Genomic DNA, 20,776 nt, shown 5'->3' on the forward strand with positions numbered 1-20,776 from the left:
ATACTTGGTTGCTTGCAATTCATGTTTGTTCTAGTGTTGTACAGAGATGCTCCAAGAAAATCTTGGCCTTAATCTGTGTGCAGCTGTCAGCCAAACCTCACCCAACACATACACACACATTCTCAGAAACGGTAAGATGAATTCATTATATCACTTCACAAACGCACATATCAGTACCACACAACTAATCTCCTCTGGTGTCACTGGGGTCATGGATAGTGTTTCACTGTGAAAAGTGTCTTAAACATAAGTGCACAAATCCCTGCAGACATTGGTGGTCAATAATCTCCAATCCTGATAAATGGAAGATGAAGTCAGGGGTTACAGCCAGGTACCCACTCTGGCTTTTTACTCTTAATGAGTGGATGCTGGTGATGTTCCTTCTTGGGTCCAACGCTCTCTTTGCAAACATCTAACACAGAAAAAAGAGGCGGATATGTACACATCGCACATCAGCCCAAAGTTGTGTTTAGCCTCAGGTCATATAAAGGAGCCACTGGTGGAGCTCCTGACTTACAGCTCTGTGTTGGAGGAGGTTGCTGTTACTAATCAGTTTAAAAATGCAACAATTGTTCAGCAGTCAATATAACCTGGAAATCAGTGACAAACATTAATCAAGGGTTTTATTCATTTTCATTAGATAATAAGAGAAGTAGAATAGAACACAGCAGAGGCACATACCTCTGAGGTCAAGGGTAAACAATACTACATTTGATTGTTTATTTCTTGTAGTCGAGATATAGGAGAAGAAGAAGGAGGCGGTCTTATCATTTAAATGATACATTCATCATTAAACATCTGGACCAAAATTACAAAATTAAATGTGTTCTTCCCCGGCTCAAATCCCATCCCTCCACCAGGAAATCTGTTCAGTAGTTTTGTGGAAATCTGCTGAAAAACAAACCAAAATAAAGATGTGAGTGAAAACATAGTCTCTTTGGTGGAGGTAACAATTAAAATAAAAATGTCTACACTTACATACAAGACTTTCACATACTTTCAAAAAGCCATAGTATCTCCTACTCGCAGGTTCCACTGTGAAATATCTTCCTGCTCACCTTTGAGCTGGTTTTAAAAAGGATCTCTCATCAGCAGAGTGATCAGCTCAGCATTTTTCTCCCTGACCTGAGGAGGTAACACGTGTTCTACTTATACACTGTTTGTGTAAATACAATTATGCAGATGAGCATCCATCTGGTTCTAAAAAAAGTTGTGGCATGTGAGCATTTTCTACAAGTTTCACGTCACACACCACCAAGAAGACGGCGCTACATTGGTTCAGATGATTCACGAATCATGTTTGCAAGGAGCTAAATAACCAGGTTTCACATCTCATGCCTGTCATATGCTGAATATGATTAAAACCAGGATAAGTCAAAGCTGGAATAGCAATGTTTACATGTTCAATGGAAATCTTAAAATCATTTTTTGCACAATTTCTGCATTATTAGTCCAAAAGTCACTTTGGAGCCATGTTGGTTTATCAAACTCAGACCAAAGATCCAAACACAAACCAAGATTCTTGCAAGGAAACTGTGTTGTTACCAAAGTTTTGAACAGTCAACATGATCTGAGTGTATGACAAAGAGTTATCATACTTCTAGAGTTCTATCAGTTGTTTAAATGTCAGAGCAGTACTGTTGTGACACCTGTGGAGAGAACTGCAGGAGCTAACATGGTGACAACAGCTGTCCACAAATATTTTAATGAGACTTTCAAATGTCATCAAATCTGTCTCTGTCCTTACACCTTCTCCTTCTCATTGTTCTGCTTTTTTAAAAATTAATCAATTTCCTGAATGAGTGGTCGCTCCTCTCTCAGCGCTGATGGACAGTGGAGAGCTCTGTGTCAGTGTGTGACCTGCTCCATACTGACATGAAGTGTTATTTGCACTATGGCACAAAGCTTAAAGACAATCAGCGAATCCTTGTGAGCCAAGGCTGTTACAAAGAATTGATCTGAGGACACCTGCAGGTTTTCAACCTTTCTCCAATTTGACCACTCTGAGATTTCCCCTGCTCCAGTGAAGCAGCTGGTGTTAAACCTAATGTCCAGGCATCATCGTGCATCTGTTAACATGTCATTGTCATGTCCTCCATGATTCCTGACCCACAGTAAGCAGAAAGGAGAAGCAGTGAGTCAACCACAAACATGTCCCAGCTGATTTGTTTTGGTTGTGTGTTGTCTCACCGCTCCTGAAAAATACACTGGCCCGCTGAGTATTGCGGTTTCCATAGCAACAGTAATAATGATGGAGAGTGGGTTAGTGTTGTGGGAGGGTGGCAGGGAGGTTGAGCGAGAGAACGACACAGAGTGTGAAAGTAAAGCAGTAACCGAGGTCAGATGGGAGCTGCGTGAGTGTGTGAGTGATGGAAAAACAGAAGGAATGGAGACCAGAGCCAAAGACACAGAAACAGAGATGTTTTCTTCATTTTATTTCTACTCCACTCATTCATTCATGCATCAGCCCTGCTCTCCTCTCACCAGGTGGGGGGACAATGACGCTTGCTGCCTCACTATCTCCTTTCATCATCATTACCCCTCCCCCTTCATCCGTCTCCCACTACAGCTGGATAAGCCAACCAATAACCAGCTTGTCTATCTCTTACAGAACGGGGATTTGAAGATTGCATCCTCACATTTGTAATCTGACGTAGAAGAGGATTATCTCAAGGTTTCCTCCATCTTGTGCACAGCCGGGGGCTGCTGAGACAAAGGAGGGAAAGTAGAGGAGGCTTTGGAGGAGGGATCACAGGCAGCTCGCTGAATGCTGTGGAGTTAAAGACAGAGCGGGAGGGAGAGGTCACCTGTGGAAGAGAGGAGGAGGAGGGTGATGAAGGCTTTCTGAGGAACTGCATCTTTCACTTCACTCATCTGCAAGGGAGATGAAAGAGGGGAGGACTGAGCGTCAGCAGCGAGGAGAGCACTGTGAAAGGTAAGGTAATATTCAAATCCTCTTTTTCTCCTGACAAATACACTCATCTTGTCCTATATATGTGTGAATGTATGCAGTTCTTATTGCATCTGCTTGTTGTCGCCTGGTGGGTGTGTGTCTGGTTTATGTCCAGAGGTAGAATCTGATTGTGACAGTAGTGTGCAGAGGGGTGTGATGTAGTTTGGTTTAAGGAGGTTCACCCACCTCACTGGGGTAAATTTAGCAGCAACAGACGCTGTTTTTTTGGAATGAGCCAGAACCTGATAATGCCCCACAGCTCTGGTTTAGGTAAATCTAAAAAAAACTCTAAGTTTCCTCTGCCTCCAAACAACCAGCTGTTGCTCAATGTCCATCATTGTGTTTACAGGATAAGAGGTTATAACACGTCCTCTGAGCAGTGTTATGTTTTCAGGGCAGACTGGACCACACTGTGATGAGACGCAGTATGTTCATTAGTCAGCCTTAGAGGTTTTGATAAGTGTGTATATGAACTGATAGAGCCATTGTTTCCGGTCTATGCTATGCTAGGTAAACTACATCAAGACTGATATAACAATGAATCAAATCAATTCCAAAAAATGTGAACTATTCCTTTAAATTGGATTGAAACCCAGCAGATACAGTCAGTGTGTTTTCTTTACACTCTTTACATTGTTTTCATCAGAACTGGCCAGAGCTGAGACCTGTCTGTGCTCATGTGTTCTTGGTCTCTCTCTCCCCCTCTTGACCTTCTATGTAAAGTGCCTTGAGATAATGTATACAAATAAAAAAGAATTGAATTGAAAGATGCTTCGATGAGTTTGGACTATGTCACTGGGGCTCTGCGGGGGGTGGGGTGGGGGGTGTTGTTGCAGGTGATTCAGATCCTCTTTCTCTGACAGATTTATTGTGTTTGCACATTTTGCATAATGCAACATTACTCTGATAACATTCTGCCCCATGTCTGATCTGTTAACAGCTGCAGCAACATTAATGTGGTTTGGAGAAGGCAGCTTTAGTTTGAGTGCATATGGCAGTCCTCAGCATTACATAATCATCCAAACACATAGGCTTCAATTATTTTACTTTTCTCATCAAATAAAAGTGATTTGGGCAGGAAAACCCAGGACATCCATGTAGGCTTCAGTCCATCCATTCATCGTATACTGCTTATTCTTTTATGCTATGGGGGGACTGAAGCCAAGCTGACGTTATGGAAAGAGGCGTGGTGCACCCTGGACAGGTCACCAGTCTGTCACACTTAACACAGGGCTGACATACACATCAGCCTCACGGTTTCAGACTTCATTCTTAATCTTAAAGGTCCAGTGTGTAAGATTTAGTTGAAAGGGATCTATTGGCAGAAATTTAATGTAGAATAATCCTCATGATGTTTTCACTAGTTCGTTTCATCTAAATTGTATGAATTGTAGTTTTCTTTAGCCAAGAAAAGTCCCTTTATATTTAAATACTTTATATTTACATCGAGGGGACCCTCTCTACGGAGGCCAACATGTTTTTTACATTAGTCCAGACTGGACAAACTAAACACCTTTTGAGTTTTTATGACAACTGAAGCTACCACAGTTTCTTTTTCATGTTTGGAAGGAGACGACGAGGGGTGTTCAGCTGCTTCATGCAATTTCAACACTAGATATCACAAAATTCTACACACTGTACCTTTAATTGGAAAAGGACTCTGAGGTGCACATGCATGCCAGCACAAATTTACCCTTTCATTACTTTACTCATCTTTCATCATGAACTCAGTGGTATTGGATTAGTTTGCTCATTTAAATCAGGCCAACTTGGACAGTGTTCCTGAACTTCTCCTCTGAGCTGCTTCAGAGCTCGTAAACATGAGGTGCTGAGGCGGGGGGGCTGTGGCTCAGGGGTTAGTCGGTCGTCCTCTAATCAGAAGGTCAGCTGTTCAATCACAGTCTTTCCAGGTCTGCATGCTGAAGTGTCCAAATGGCCCCTCCTCATAGAGAAAAGTGCTGCACATAGATGCACTGTATGGATGTGTGTGTGAATGGGTGAATGTAAAACTATACTATAAAGAGCTTTGAGTGGTCATCAAGACTAGAAAAGCTCTCTATATAAATACTTACCATTTATTTAATTTATATTAGATTAAAGCTCACTGATGCATTGGGTTAGGGGTGCAAACTTAGAGTAATTTAGTCTTTTTCTAATTGAAGAAAGTTAAGAAACATACATTAAAGAGGATTATTAGGTCTCTTGCATATCAACAAGTCAATTCTACACATGGATTTATGCTATATATATAGTACATATATATATATATAGTATATATATATATAGTATAAATATATAATATATATATGTGTGCGTGAGATGGTCGTACCAGCAGCTTTCATCTGTTTACACACACTTAAAATGCACACACACACACCAAACAGATAAATAACTGGACACATAGATTTTGGTTTTGGTTTAAAACATACTTCATCAATTTATTTATTTTTTGGGTGAGAATGAATCAAGTTTTCTTGAGTTACCAGTTCCAAAAGGTCTAGTCTATCCCCCTTTGTGTTTGAGTGGCCTGATCAGCCACTATACATGTTTCCCCTGTGTCTCAGTCAGAAGGTCAGTTCGTGCTGTTAACTTGTCTTCAGTTGGTGTCTGAGTAAAGTTTTGTTAGGTTGACATTTTGTTGTTATTATATAATTGTTATTATTAGTTATAGTAGAAGGTCTCTATTATATAGCGCCTTTTTAGTCTTGATGAACAGTAGCACTTTAAAGTACAAGCACATGTACATTCACCCATTCACACACACGTGCATCTGTGTGCAGCTCTTTTGGGGTTCAGTATCTTGTTAAGCACACTTGGGGGAGACACACCACCAACCTTCTAGTTAGTGGACAACCCGCTCTACCTCCTGAGACCTTGACACTTTGAGAACTTCACAAGCTATGTGACACAAAAGAGACAGCATGTTTAATCTGCGTTAATAAATAAAGTTCAAGAAATATCTTAGACCTGTCGTCTCTCGACCAAAGTCAGCTGAAATTGGCTCCAGTTTCCTTGCGACCCTCAATAAGCACAAGTGTTATTATTGATGGATGCAAGTCTCGTAGTATAGCTGTGGGATTGTGATAAAAAGATAAATACCAATAGAATTCCGAGCCTCAAATCACAGATTTGTTTGTGTATAGTCACATGATTTAAAGTTCAGCCAGTCTAATAATCTGACCTGTCCTGCCAGCTCGTGTTGATTGTATACTTTGTTTAGCATTTGGTGAATAATGGGACATCATCAGACACACATCAGTATTCATCTGTGTTTAATCAACCAAACACTCAACAAGCCTGGGCCTGAAGAATAAACCAGCAGAGGACAGTTATAAATGGTGCAAAGGGAGTGGGCAGAATGGAGGCCAGTCACTCATTTTAGCCCTGGGGCCCCCATCTTGTTTATTGAACCATATTCCACAGGAGCACAGTTTATAAACGAGCAGCCTGAGTGGACACAATGAAATATATTTCAATTATGTTTAGTCTTGAGATGTGCAAAGCTGTAGTTATTTAGAAGTTAGGAGTCAAGCGTTGTCTTGGGATTATCTGTGTTGTGTGTGTTATTTGTCTGAGCGGATCAAGTGTAAATCATTCACAAATTTTGTTTTATTTCTTCTTAAAGGTCTTTAATGGCAGAGGCCGGGCGTCCTGTGTTGGAGCAGTACCAACAAGGGGGAAGTGTTTCTTTGGAATCACCTCTCTCTGGTCAGACCCTCTTTGATTCCTCCAAGAACTCCTCACAGTCAATAAAACCCTCCACACAAGCTGGGCAGCCACACCATGTCTGCCGGGAGGAGCCACAGGGGGCTTTCAGTGAGATCTCTCCAGCAACTCCTGCGATCAGAGAAACTAACTGCAGCAGTGTGAAGGTCAGCAGAGATCAACAGGAACAAAACCCCTCCAAATACTGTGTGTCCCCCTGGGATTCAGCATGTCCTCATAATGTGGCTGACAAATATACACCTTCATATCACCACACGCTAACAGGGAATACAACTGATGACCCACGTCCAGCCAACAGGACTCCACAGAGCATAAAGCCAGCCTCTTTGCCTGTTCACAGGAGTCACTCTGATTCTTTCCCTCTGGTTAAAGTGGCAGTACCTGCCCAGGTGCCAGATAGTGACATTTGTAGACTTGTTTACCACGGAGAAAATAAGTGTATTCAAGAGGTTGAGAGTCATCGCACATTAGCCTGTAAGCAACCCATGCAGCTGCAACAGTGCAACATTGTCACCACTGTTTGCAGAGGGACCAGTTGTGGAGAGAGTGATGTTCAGCAGCCGAAGAGCAAGTTTGTCTTATCCACTAAGTCAGAAGTCAACATGGAGGGCCATGAAGAAAAGTGCCATCTTCTCCCCAAATGTGACAAGGAACTCTGTTATGGCTCCTACATCCATCATGCCAATTTTGAAGACACATTTGCTGCCTACTGCCATTCCAAGCCCATCCCAGCCCCCTCCCAGCTGCTGCCACACTTGACAGGCGTAGAGCCAAGCAGTGACATGCAGCGAGCCACAGCACCTCCCTCAGTGACGAACCACCTTGCCCTGACTCGCCTCATCTCCTCTGTCAGTGAGACAGGCCTGGATGCCAAACATCTGCTGCGATGCTGCGACCTCAACTGTTCTTGGATCAGCTCATTCCCTCCTGGTGCTGGGCCCCAATCCCAAAAACACTTCAGGGGAGAGGATTGCTGCAGCAGTCCCATTGGCCATGTGAGAACCATGACCCGAGACATCGGGACACTGACAACCCCTACAGAGCTGAGGGATGTTGGGGTGCAGACAGGACAGCCTGTCACGGCTCATGTGTTCCCCCAAATCTGTTTGGCAGAGGAGAGCAGATGTGAGACTTCCAGCAGCAAGACTCCATCACTGACAAACACTGACAGTGATGCAGGCAGGAAAACAGATGGTGCTCCCAAGTCCCCAGTGAAGGAGGTGAAGTGGGATGCAGAGGGGATGACATGGGAGGTGTATGGAGCCTCCGTGGACCCTGAGGAGCTGGGTCTTGCCATCCAGAAACACCTGGAGCTGCAGATCAAGGAGACAGCGAGTCGTGCTGCCAAGCTGTCGCGCCAAAATACTAACACCTCCCGGCAGAGTGGGGCCACCGGCTGTCAGAGAAAGAGGAGCAGAATGATAGGCTCCATTCGAACCTGCTGTACTCGCACCACTACAGCTGTCGACTGACTAACTAGCTTAGTGATGGATGGGACAGTACCTGAACACTGTGTTTAGTGGTCTGTATGGCTACTCATAGCCTCAGCCTCAAGTGTCATTCATCTGATCTGAAGGTGTATGGAAGATGGAAGGATCTGCATACTTACGAGAGTGACCTGCATCAGTGAAGAAGCTCCACATTTAATAGTGTCTGATATTTGTATTATTATTCTATTCAGTGAAATCAGAAGAAGAGGTTCTGAGGGAACTAACTAATTAACCATCATTTGTTGTCTATGGTTCTATGTTCAACACCGCTAAATGACCTCAAGGGGATTGGTATTAGAAAAAACACCTGTACAGTGCAAAGCAATCTGATGCAACAGTCCTGCATTAAATACAACAAAGTTCATTATCAATATATGGGTTGGGAAATAATATGTTTTACAGTGATACAATTCAGGATACTTTGGGTTTTGGTGCACCTCCCCCTGCTGAGCGGCGCTCCCCATGGTGGTTCGGTTCTTGAGTGACAGGCAGTGACACGTCAGTAGACACCGAGCAAGAGGAGCCATTAACAATTTCTTAGCTAAACCTAACACTAATCCCTCATACCCCCAGTCTACAACTACACACAGTCACAACATAAACGTTACAAGCACAGACAAAGAAAATAACAAGAAAGGAAAAAAGTAAAAGTAAGGGATAAAAGAATCTATGTTGGCAGACCATGGAAACATGATGGCGTATTTACATATGATTGTATTTCACAAGCATGATTTCAACCCTCTAGGCTTGGTGCAGCAATACAATGATTTTCATTATCAGCGTTTTGGATGTCTTTTCTGTATGAACATACAGGGGCATAATCAATCTTCAGCTATTTTTTTTTTTTTTTTCAAATATACAGCAGCCGAACAACACTGGAACATTTTAAATGTTTTATGTGTAACGCTCAGAAAACCGTTAATGACACCGCTGGCTGTTACATGAGCTGTAGATCATTATCACATTCCTTACACCCAAAGGCAGGCTCAAACAAGCTTCGTCCAAAACAGTGACGTGATGCTCAGACTGAGAAAGACATGGCATTCCCAGTGTACCTTTCTATCACCACTAGAATGTGTTGAGTTTTTGAATGGTAATAATTGACTCTGCAGATGAGAGGATGATGGCAGAATTCTCGGTCACAGTGTCACGACCTGGTACTCACACATGCAGAACCTTAACTGGCAAACAGTGAGGGATGGCAAAGAGAGTGACAGGGATAATAAAAACTACTGATAGCCGTCCACACTTTACAAGACTTGAAGGGATAGTTCACCCAAAAATGAAAATTCAATTCCAATTCGACTCGAAGCGGCGTCATTTACCCCATGGTTTCAGCATTAATGTCTGCTGTGATCCACGTGCAAACACAGCTCCAGAAGATTCAAGATTCAAGGTGTTTATTTGTCATATACACAATAACAGACACAGCGGTTATTATTGGGTAATGAAATTCTTATTTTGCAACTACCTGACCAAAGAACTATGCTTACTAATATAAAAAAGAAATATATATAAAATACAAAATATAAAATATAAAGTGCATATGCAATGCAAAATCTATAAGTAGAATGAAAAATAAACATAATTAAAATAAAGAATAAAGAATAACAAATGAAGAAGAGGATATCAGAGGACATTTAGGCTAAAACATGGTGTAAATAATCCTGTTTCATTGAATTTGAATGCCGGGGCCTACAGACGCTTACATGACACCACAGGAGCACTATGGAGGCATTTTATGGGGGGTTTTTTCTGTTGTTTTTTTTTATATTTGAAGAATCGGCCACCATTGACTTTAATTGTATTGGATTTGGCTGCAACGGTGTTTTCCCCTGAAACTCCATATGTGTTTTTTGGACACTTCAGACCACCCCTCCATCGGCATTGTGGTGAGTAGATAATGATTGAATTTTTATTTTTGGGTGAACTATCCCTTTAACCTGATTGACCAGCATCATGTTGATGTTATTATAGATTTACTATGAACTGTATTTGACTCTCCAGCTCTGACATGCTACTAGAACAAAGTGTGGACATGGGTCTGACTTTTTCTGAAATAAGGTGTAATATTGACATCAGCTTATGTTGATCCTTGTTTTCCCTGATGTTGGTCACATTCCTGTTCTGACAGACTTCACTAGATAAAACTTTTTTCTGTTGAATGCTAATGATTTTGCCAGGTATAGCTTTCCCTTGAGATACAGTGTAAAATATTTTTGTTATACCTTCTTGTTAGCAACAATCACAAAAGAGATGTTCTGGTTGCTGAGCAAGTGCTAAGGTATTGGCTGTAGATGGATAGAATAGCAGGTAAAGCCTTGGGCAAATGGAACCATTAATATTATCTATACTCCAAAAACAAATGGTACTTTGAAGTGAGAAATTAAATGCACCATATAACAGTTAACATTTTATTAGACAGTGGCATCGATCTGCTTTGACTTGTCATGTATGAGTTGAACATCAGCAAAAAATCAAGACACCAAACACGTGTGTTAGTATGACAGGGATACCTGGGTTCACAGATGACCTTTTTAAAGGGACCCACAGCAGTATCATGTGTCTATAAGAACCATTGCCTTTCAGTGTCAGGGCTGCTGTATTTTATTAAATCAACAGTGTTCCCATTAGAATCAGCCTCAGGAAAAGAAATGACTCTACAGCTGCATCATGATCTGCTGGTGTCAGCCCGACACCTCACCATTTAATGTGTGGGCAAAAGAACATTGCAGCCTCTAGAGGGCACTAGCAGAGGTTTAATTTGTTATCCGTGATGTAATATTTACACGAGGGAAAGTTATTTGTGCTGAAAATATAAATGATGAATGTGATGATGTAAGAAAACATCAAATCATAATATTATTGCATACTCAATTGAATACATCCCTCCGTTTCAGGTTTTTATCGTTGCGATACTTTCACACCTACTTTATTAAGACATCTGTGTACATGATGGTAATGTCATGCAGAAAAAATCAGCATCTAAACTGCTTACTGAAGCACTAAGGACAGTAGTGATTGAAGAACATATATGAATTAATAAATACAAAACAAGTAAATCAAACTTTTTAGTATGCTGTGGAAATGTGTTCATTCATGCTTTGCTTCTCATCTTTACATCGGCTGGTTACAGAGGCGAGACAGTCGCAGCAAGGAAACCACTGTGGGATTCACTGATGTATGAATGAAGCAGAAATTGAGGATCAAACATGGTTATTCATTGTGGCTCCAGAGGGTCGTATTCCAACTGGTAAACATAAGCTGACAGCTGAAGGAACAACGAGACATCAGCGCATCCTGCCTCCCTGCTGCTGAGTGAAAATCAATCATGAAGACTTAATGTTTCATCTTCAGGTTTAAAGCTAATAACATATGAGTCTGAAGCCATGAATTCACTCAACATGTGGAGCTTCAGTTATCAGTTTATTCAGTGTAAAAATTTTATTGATAATTGTATTTATTTTTTATTTCATTATATATGATGGTACAGTATATATATATATATATATATATATATATATATGTATGTATACTGTATTTATTTAATGCTGTGTGAAAGGACACTGAATGTATTCCTGTTTTCTTCAGTAATTTACAGCTATGTTGTTCATGTTTCTTCTCTGTCTGTTTCAACTTGTGTGGCGTTATATTCAAATGCAGAAAATACATGAAGTCATTAATCCTGCTGTTGTTTTTAATGTGAGGCTCCTAATAACAGTATTCTTTGTATGGCTACTTTTGAAAATAACTATCAGTGAATGTTTGTGTAGAGCCCTATATTGTCATATTTCAGGTTTCACACCGGGATTAATGTAGATTGAGTGTTTGTTAGTTGAAGGCGTTGTTAAAATGTTGTTCTAATGGTACATATCCAAGAGGAATGTGCCCAAACATTGAGGCAAGCAATAAAATCCCAGAAACTTTATATGGTGATTGTCTCAGTCAATGTTGAAAAGGCTCTCAAACATTCCCTCTCAGAACCTTGCAAAGCCAACAATTAATGAAACGTAATGGTTAAGTGCACAAAATTTCAAAAGAAGTTGAGAGCAGTTGAAAGATTTCATGACTCTAAGCTTCAGCAACTGCAGGTCACAGCTTCACTATGACAGTAAATTGTTTCATAATGTGTATGGAAACCTGCAACTGAGTTTATTTAAAACCACTGAGGTGCCCACACAACCCACAAAATGATCTTCTGACGATCATTAAAAGTGCTCCTCTTTGCTGCTGCTTTGTCTGCATTATGAATATTAAGTCTGTAGAAAAAAAAACTGAAAACAGTCATTAACAATCTCACTTTAAGTTCCTCCTTATAGTTTTTTGGAACTTTTGATCATGATGTTCCTCAGCAGATGAAGCTATTAAATCAATCAATCAATCAAAATGTATTTGTATAGCCCATAATCACAAATCTCAATTGGTCTCATCGTCTGACCCTCAACAAGTGTAAGGAAAAACTACCAAAAAACCCCATCCCAGGACGGACAGAAGTGCAATAGATGCCACTTGTAACTGAGAACGTAAAAAAAATTGCAGTATGTGCAACACATTGAATATCAGTTTTATTGGACAGTTTAGGGATTAATATATCAATAGCATATAAAGAAAAGCAATGTTTAATTTCCCAACATGTTACCTTGTTGAGATGTACTCTATTTTATGTTGCCACAAGTCGGCCAGATGTCGATTTTTACATCACTGCAGACTGACATAGTGACGTAAGTGACCTGGAGCGGAAGTGTGGGCGGAGCAAATACAGTTATTTTCCAAAATGGCTGCGACCATGACAAACGTGGAAGAGATTCGGAATCGAGTAATTCTCGGGGAATTTGGAATCAAGAATGTAAGTGAAGGATGTGACAGGTGGTGTTGTTGTTTTTATCACAGGAGCCAGATGTGGTGACCCTCAGGTTCTGTGGGACTGAGCCGCACGTGCTGATCAATACGGCTCAACAGTGTTAGTTCATGTACACACAGTGTCCAGCAGAACATACTGCTTCCATGTAAACCACGTCAGTGTCACTAACATGTATGATTATAAAACAGGTAGAGAAGCAGTGCAGAAAAAACCATAAAGCAACGTCAGGATCAAAATGTTTGCTGTTTGTTTACCGTTTGTTCTTGTAATTATTCATATTATTCATTTGGTGTGTTTAAGGTTCATACAACAGATTTCCCAGGAAACTACCCCGGCTATGATGACACGTGGGACATTAAAAAGTTTCAAAAGGTGAGTTGGTCATATTTTTGGGACTGAAATTGGCAGAGAAGAACTGACACTCTTACGTCACCATGTGTGATTGAAAATGTGTCAGTTAGGTGTATAGGCAATATTTCTCTATTAGAAGAGAGGAATGGGAAACTGAAACATAATTTTATGCCAGAATATATGGTTTTATCACTTTGTATTGTTGGATTGTATGTAAAGATTATCACTGACTTTATATAAAGATGATCACTGACTCTATAAAGATTATCACTGAATGTATATACAGATGATCACTGACTCTATGAGGATGATCACTGACTCTATAAAGATGATCACTGACTGTATATAATGATTGATCACTGACTCTATAAAGATGATCACTTACTCTATAAAAGATGGTCACTGACTTATATAAAGATGATCACTGACTGTATATAAAGATGATCACTGACTCTATAAAAGATGATCACTGACTTATATAAAGATGATCACTGACTGTATATAAAGATGATCACTGACTCTATAAAAGATGATCACTGACTTATATAAAGATGATCACTGACTGTATATAAAGATGGTCACTGACTCTATAAAAGATGATCACTGAAATATATAAAGATGATCACTGACTTATATAAAAGATGATCACTGACTTATATAAAGATGATCACTGACTTATATAAAGATGATCACTGACTCTATAAAAGATGATCACTGAAATATATAAAGATGATCACTGACTTATATAAAAGATGATCACTGACTTATATAAAGATGATCACTGACTCTATAAAAGATGATCACTGACTTATATAAAGATGATCACTGTCTGTATATAAAGCTTATCAATGACAGTATATAAATATGATCATTGACTGTTTATAATGATCAATGACTGTATATAAAGATGATCACTGACTGTATATAATGATCACTGACTGTATATAATGATCGATCACTGACTCTATAAAGATGATCACTGACTGTATATAAATATGATCACTGACTGTATACAAAGATGATCACTGACTGTATATAAAGATGATCACTGACTCTATAAAAGATGATCACTGACTGTATATAAAGATGATCACTGACTGTATATAAAGATGATCACTGACTCTATAAAAGATGATCACTGACTGTATATAAAGATGATCACTGACTCTATAAAAGATGATCACTGACTGTATATAAAGATGATCACTGACTCTATAAAAGATGATCACTGACTGTATAAAGATGATCACTGACTGTATAAAGATGATCACTGACTGTATATAAAGACAATCTGTATATGAATAATATCAAAAGATGACTACACATTACAACTTCCTCCGACTGTACAAAAATGAAGCCAAAGGATATCTGGTATAGGCAGTGCCACCTTGCAGTGGTGATGTCATTGGAAGTCTGTGCAGTAGTGATAGTGGAGTGACTCTCTGGTATGGAGGTCTGGCTGATACACATGTAGTCTCAGCAGCCAATCACAACGTTCAACCATGTTGTTATAGCATTCAAAAAAACGAATTCAACCAAACTCATCAGACACATGACTGCTTGAACATCAGTGTGATAAGAACAGGGTGCGATCCGGGTTTCCATTTTCAGGACTGTCATGTCCTCCATCTTTATTTCCAGTCATTTTATGAATGTATGACATCACTCCTGTTACGTGAAGATCTCTTGTCTGTTTTCAGAACTTCAGAATTGATGTAGTGCATTGGGATGAGAACAGCATGGAGTTTGACATGGTGGGCATCGATGCAGCCATTGCCAATGCTTTCAGAAGGATCTTACTAGCAGAGGTGGGATTCCCATTCATTCCTGTTTTGTCATCTGTGTCATTCATTGGCCACTAAGGACGGACATAGAAAAGAAAAAAAACATTAAGAGAAACTAAGAGAATTCCTACTCCAGAAGAGCTCAGGGAGGTTTGGACTCAGTGTCTGCTCTATTCCCCCTGTTTGTTTGTTTTTATCATATTTTAAGCTTTAAACTTTTTGTAATTGGATTGAATTTCATTAATTGTTTTCTCTTGCATGTGTCTTGTCCTTACAGGCCACCATAGTGTCATTGGTTTAACAATAGGATTTGTGTTTGGTTTCTAAATAGCCTAAAAAAGTATGAAAAACATTAATTTTGTGCATCCGATTTCTTGATTTTTCTTAAATTTATGGAAATATGTTGTTAAAGCTGTGCATTATTTTTGCTTCTAGGTGCCTACCATGGCTATAGAGAAGGTGTTTATCTACAACAACACATCTATTGTCCAGGATGAAGTCCTGGCCCACAGATTAGGTCTCATACCCATCAAAGCTGACCCCCGCCTGTTTGAGTACAGGAACACTGGTAAAACAACACCACAAAGCACTCCTACTGATGAGACTAGAACACAGTGCTCCCATTTTATTCTCCTGCAGTTTGCAGACATGACCTCTGGAGGAGCTCCAGAGAATTTGGTCTGGAGTTTCTCCAGAGGTTTCCTTTTACACACGAACAGAGCAGCAGGTGTTCCACTCAGACATGTTCACAACAACGCAGAAATCTCAAGAGCATTCAGGTGAGGGGTGGTGCAAAAGGCAGAGGCAGCACATAACACACATAAGTTCTCTGGAGTTTAGTGCATGAAAGCAGCTTAAAAGACACGTGTATATTTGGGGTTTGCGTTTGTTCATTCATTATCCTGAGATGTTAATGGGCTCCAGAAGTTTTGTTTAGAGCAGGAAAAAACGGACTTCATCTCTGGAGCTCAGATCAGGCTGACCATCATAAGCTGCTTTCACACATGCACTGAACTCTGGATAATATCAGATCCTCTGCAGGATTCACTGTGAGTTAGCGGGTTAGGTTTGTTGATGAATTTTCTAACATGCGACAGACTCAAAAGACAAAATCAAAAAGAATACAAATACTTTAGGATGAAAAAGCAGTGCCAATGCAGATGACACAGAAAAATATGTCAGGAGAGCTTGTGTGCGTGCACGATGGACCAACATCTGCTGAGTAATTTTCACAGATATCAGTTTAGAAATTCGAACCCTTCTCTGTAGAACAGTACAGTATACTTAATAGTGCATGCATGCTCTTTCAGTGCTTACAATGAAAGCTCCAAATCCACAGATATCATGTTTCCATCAACTAATTTTATACTTATTCTCAAACCTGTCCTTGAACTGTGGTTTAACATGAGTTTGTAAGATAGAGTCACTGGTGAACACGATGTTTTAAAATGTTGTAAATTCCAGGTGAGGAGACAGCAGAGGAAGAAGGATCAGAAATAGACACAATTCAACTGCAGCTTAAGATTAAATGCAGCAGAAACCCCAGAGCCAGCAAAGACTCCTCTGATCCACGAGAGCTGTATCTGAATCACATGGGTAGGTTTCAGATGACACCACAAGAATCATATTGTTTTAGATACAGACACCCAGCAGCACCTGTGACCAGACAACTTTTTTTGTCTTATTAATTAATATGATTTTTTTCTCTCCTCTGTCACATGCGGACTTGTTTCAGTTTATTCCAGGGACATAAAGTGGGCTCCTATTGGAAACCAAGCAGACGTCTTTGCAGACTCCAGCATTGGACCTGTACATGAAGACATCCTGATTGCTCAGCTACGACCAGGACAGGAGCTGGACATTGTTATGCACTGCGTCAAAGGAATTGGTAAGAGCTGTTAAGTGTCTAGATCAAATGCAACTCCTTAGAGAAGATATAGAAATAATTATACTATTTAATTATGGTATATATGTATTTAAAACCTTAAGCATGGAAGTGCATTGCCCTGAGATCTGTGTGGGGGACTCACGGCATCTTCCATAGCTTTCAGCAAACAGATGGGGTTATTCATTTTTCTTTAGTTAAATCATCAGTAAAAATAGTGGCAAACTTTTTATAGGCTGCATGCTTCCACACAGCTTCGTTACTTTATCACCTTTTTCAGTCCAGACACTGTCGTATTTACTTGTCTTGCATTTTCTGCTGCCTGATTCTGAACTATGCTGTCTGTTCTGTGCTCAGGTAAGGACCATGCAAAGTTTTCTCCGGTGGCCACCGCCAGTTACCGCCTTCTGCCAGAGATCACTCTCCTGGAGCTGGTGGAGGGAGAGATGGCCGAGCGTTTAAAGCGCTGCTTCTCTCGAGGAGTAATTGACCTGGAGGAAATTCATGGTAAGAAAGAGCTGACCTGCCTGATCTGTAGTTCAGTAGCACTGTAGAGCTGTTTGTCAACAAGTAGATCTCTGTTTTTCTTTGTTTCTCACACGTTTGTGGATACACACAATGCATTGTGGTGAATAAAGATGAGGTGAATATAACTCCACCTTTTTAATATAACGACTGCTTGAAACATAGTACATCAAGGAATGGTACATCATACAAGCTTCTCACCATTTCATCTTTTATATAATGAGGATTTCTGTTGTTTTATAGGCACTAGCTGTGCTAAAGCAAGGATGGGAATATTTTAGGATGGCATAGGAGTAAAAGAAGAATATTTCTAAAGGCATTTTCAGACATATCAGACACACTGAAGAATGTCTGCACAATATGGTCCAGAGTCCAGGTGAGGGGTGGCACAGCACGCAGGGGCTTTCATTTAGGCGCCCATGATATCAGGTTACAGCGGCCACACTGCCTGCGTTAGACACAAGTCTCAGGCATGTGAGCTGCACTGTTCTTCTAAAGAGTGGGGTTCCTACCTATTTTCTTTGTGCATGATTTACAGCAAAATATACAGTGAAAACAATATTTTTCAATGTAAGTATTTATTTCAAATATCTGTTGAATATATCACAAACATAAATATTTGCAACACTTCCTGTACCTGTTAATTCAAAGTAAAAGAACTTTAACATATCTGTTGAAAGAGTCCATCGTTTCGTTTTTATTATTGTAGGACCGGAAGATGCACAGCTTCATAGTGTACTGTACCGGCATTTACTTGAGCACACAGGCTACTTTGATTCGAGGAAATACAGTGGTCATACCAGAAACTCACACAGCAGCTCCTCCACTGCAGACACACTGCAGACATTGTGCCTGTGTGAACAACAAATGCCTGTGAGACTCAGCAAATCCGCATTGTCAAGTGTTGCACACGCAGCCAGTGTGGCCCATGGATCACTTGGACATTTGCGTTCTGCATACAGTTGGAGAAAGTCTGGAGGTTCTCAGGAGTCCAGTGTATGAAAGCAGCTTAAATGTATTAATCTGTCTCCCTGTGTTGTCCACCTCAGGGAGAAAGGTTGCCAAAGTAGTGAACAGTCGCCTGGATACATGCAGCAGGGAAGTCCTCCGACATGATGACCTGAAGAATCTGGTGAAACTCGGAAGAGTGCGAGACCATTTCATCTGTACGTTCAATACAGTTCATGTGCATTTTAAAGAGGTTGTTCAGACTGTGCAGCAGTCCCAGTAAAAGAAAATAACTAAACTTGGGGGCTCATTAAGAAACGGTTGGATATTTTTAACAACAAATGTTCCTATTTCCAAGAGTGTAATGTGTAAAATGAGGATATCAGGCCTCTGTCATGGCTGTACAATGATTTGAAACTTACCATAAAGAAGGTGAGAGGAACCATTTTTCTGGTTCTGTTTGAAGGAAACAAAACCTTTTAGAAAGAGGAAGAAGAAATCAATATTGCTGTTTTCATGAGACTCTTAAGACTGCTCCTGTCCTGCATGCAGCATGTCAAGCCATCAGGTTGTATAACTTTATTTACACGGTTTGTCTTGTTTTCTCACAGTTACTGTGGAGTCGACAGGCATATTGGCTCCAGACGTCCTGGTCACGGAGGCTGTCAAAGTCCTCATGACCAAGTGTCAGAGGTTTCTCAGTGAACTGGACTCTACTGACATGGAGTAAAATGATGACTTTGTGTGCTGAGACCTTTTGTTGAAATACACCACAGTCGACCAAGGCTTGGACTTTGATGCGCCGCTTTCAGTGGATTGGCAATAAACTTTGTTTTCATGGTTGATAGACTTGCTATTAAATATGTATATACTACTGTGTATAGTTTTGCTACCAGTTTTGATTTATTGATGAAGTCAGTTGACATTATATAAACATGCTGATATATCTAAATGCCCAGACACACTGCACAATTTTCTGTATGGATGTGTGCATAACCTGCTAAAAGAAAAGTAAAATATGTAGTAAAACAGAAAGGAAAGCAGTTATTACAGGATGAGCAGAGTCTATATACTTGATGTATTTCTCCAGTAAGTTTGTAATCTAACAGCATCCTGTCAGGTGTTCATTAAAGCGCATACTAATAATGTCGATTACTGTCACGTATCCTAATAACCCATAGATATGTTTCCCTGTTATATCACATCTTCATTTCAACAGCACATCACAATGAGAAACACTGCACATAAATGATTTAATACTTGAATGAACAACTTATGGGACTTAAGAGTATTTGTTTATGAATTTGTTACAATCCTAAACAAGAGCTGGTAGTGGAATGGGTAGACATCGATTCATGTATGATTCAGAATGTGGCTTTGGATTACTTTATTGTATCAGTATATCTATGGCAGAGTTCCACCTTCTGTTAAATATCTCTCTCGTGCCTCCAGTAGTGGTCCAGTAGCAGTCCAGTAGCGCCACCTTGGCTCCTTTGTGAAATTTCAGTGAAATGTCCTTCCAAAATCTCCTCAATTTGCACCATAGTAAATGTGTATGATAACTAATTTTCTATCCAAATTTCAACATGTATTTGGTCGATTTTAGTCCCTATTTCTGGTGTCTGAAAATCTTTTAATACCTTCCATTTGAATTCCCTTCAGGTGTTTGTTAATAGATCTGCTTCAGTGCATATTTCTTCCACCATGACATGTGGTATGTTTGTATTGATTTTAGTTTTCTAATATTTAGTAAACAAATGGCCTGTAATCCATTACAGAGCTGTAGTTTTTATAAAGAACTCATCAACTGGAGTGATATATATAACACACCATTCTATTCTTAATGTTTTGTTAGAAAGCTTGAAGTTTGTCTGAACAAATCAGTAAGTATTGACATAAAATATTTAACGCTGTGATCCTTATTGAGTATGTAAAGATAAATCCAGATTACATTTGCCAATCTGAATGGTACTTGTAAGATTTATAACTGTGTGAACATAATATCTCAGATTTGGCATTTTGAGCGCTACTCTTAAAATGGCTGTAATTAGTCAAAGTCTTAGTTCCTTTCTTTGCCATATGTGTATGTACAATACCAAAGAGGCTTACAATTGACATGAATGCTATTGATACAACCTAATGGAGAGAAGGGGTTGCACTGATCAGTCTATATCTTTACAAATATGTTGGATTGTACTTTTGGAATTTGCAACATCTAACCTGCCTTGTTTTACCAATGTGGGGATTCTAACA

The 20,776-nt window shown here is 39.9% G+C and overlaps 2 protein-coding genes across 3 annotated transcripts; both read left to right on the forward strand.

Annotated features, from left to right (window-relative positions):
• The first annotated feature begins 2,289 nt into the window (after positions 1-2,289).
• On the forward strand, positions 2,290-12,097 carry LOC138413676 (uncharacterized). 2 transcript variants are annotated; one of them, XM_069539035.1, is made up of 3 exons: positions 2,290-2,487; positions 2,612-2,935; positions 6,579-12,097. In XM_069539035.1, the coding sequence occupies exons 2-3, from the start codon at positions 2,886-2,888 to the stop codon at positions 8,149-8,151; spliced, it is 1,623 nt and encodes a 540-aa protein (XP_069395136.1). In that variant the 5' UTR covers positions 2,290-2,487; positions 2,612-2,885; the 3' UTR covers positions 8,152-12,097. The 2 variants fall into 2 exon arrangements, with proteins under 2 accessions (XP_069395136.1, XP_069395135.1); XM_069539034.1 differs by having other exon boundaries at positions 2,290-2,935.
• A 763-nt stretch (positions 12,098-12,860) lies between these two features.
• On the forward strand, positions 12,861-19,669 carry polr1c (RNA polymerase I and III subunit C). Its single transcript, XM_020103527.2, has 9 exons — positions 12,861-13,015; positions 13,331-13,402; positions 15,082-15,189; positions 15,601-15,733; positions 16,630-16,761; positions 16,901-17,053; positions 17,408-17,557; positions 18,625-18,741; positions 19,135-19,669. The coding sequence occupies exons 1-9, from the start codon at positions 12,944-12,946 to the stop codon at positions 19,251-19,253; spliced, it is 1,056 nt and encodes a 351-aa protein (XP_019959086.1). The 5' UTR covers positions 12,861-12,943; the 3' UTR covers positions 19,254-19,669.
• The last annotated feature ends 1,107 nt before the right edge of the window (positions 19,670-20,776 follow it).

The sequence above is a fragment of the Paralichthys olivaceus genome, chromosome 14 (genome assembly GCF_024713975.1).
Source record: "Paralichthys olivaceus isolate ysfri-2021 chromosome 14, ASM2471397v2, whole genome shotgun sequence".
NCBI lineage: Eukaryota > Metazoa > Chordata > Actinopteri > Pleuronectiformes > Paralichthyidae > Paralichthys > Paralichthys olivaceus.

Coding starts and splice junctions, on each gene's coding strand:
- LOC138413676 (XM_069539034.1), top strand. CDS start 2,886: ATGAAAGAGGGGAGGACTGAGCGTCAGCAGCGAGGAGAGCACTGTGAA. Junction 2,936..6,578: donor CGAGGAGAGCACTGTGAAAG/GTAAGGTAATAT, acceptor TTCTTCTTAAAG/GTCTTTAATGGCAGAGGCCG.
- polr1c (XM_020103527.2), top strand. CDS start 12,944: ATGGCTGCGACCATGACAAACGTGGAAGAGATTCGGAATCGAGTAATT. Junction 13,403..15,081: donor ACATTAAAAAGTTTCAAAAG/GTGAGTTGGTCA, acceptor GTCTGTTTTCAG/AACTTCAGAATTGATGTAGT. Junction 17,558..18,624: donor TGACCTGGAGGAAATTCATG/GTAAGAAAGAGC, acceptor TGTCCACCTCAG/GGAGAAAGGTTGCCAAAGTA.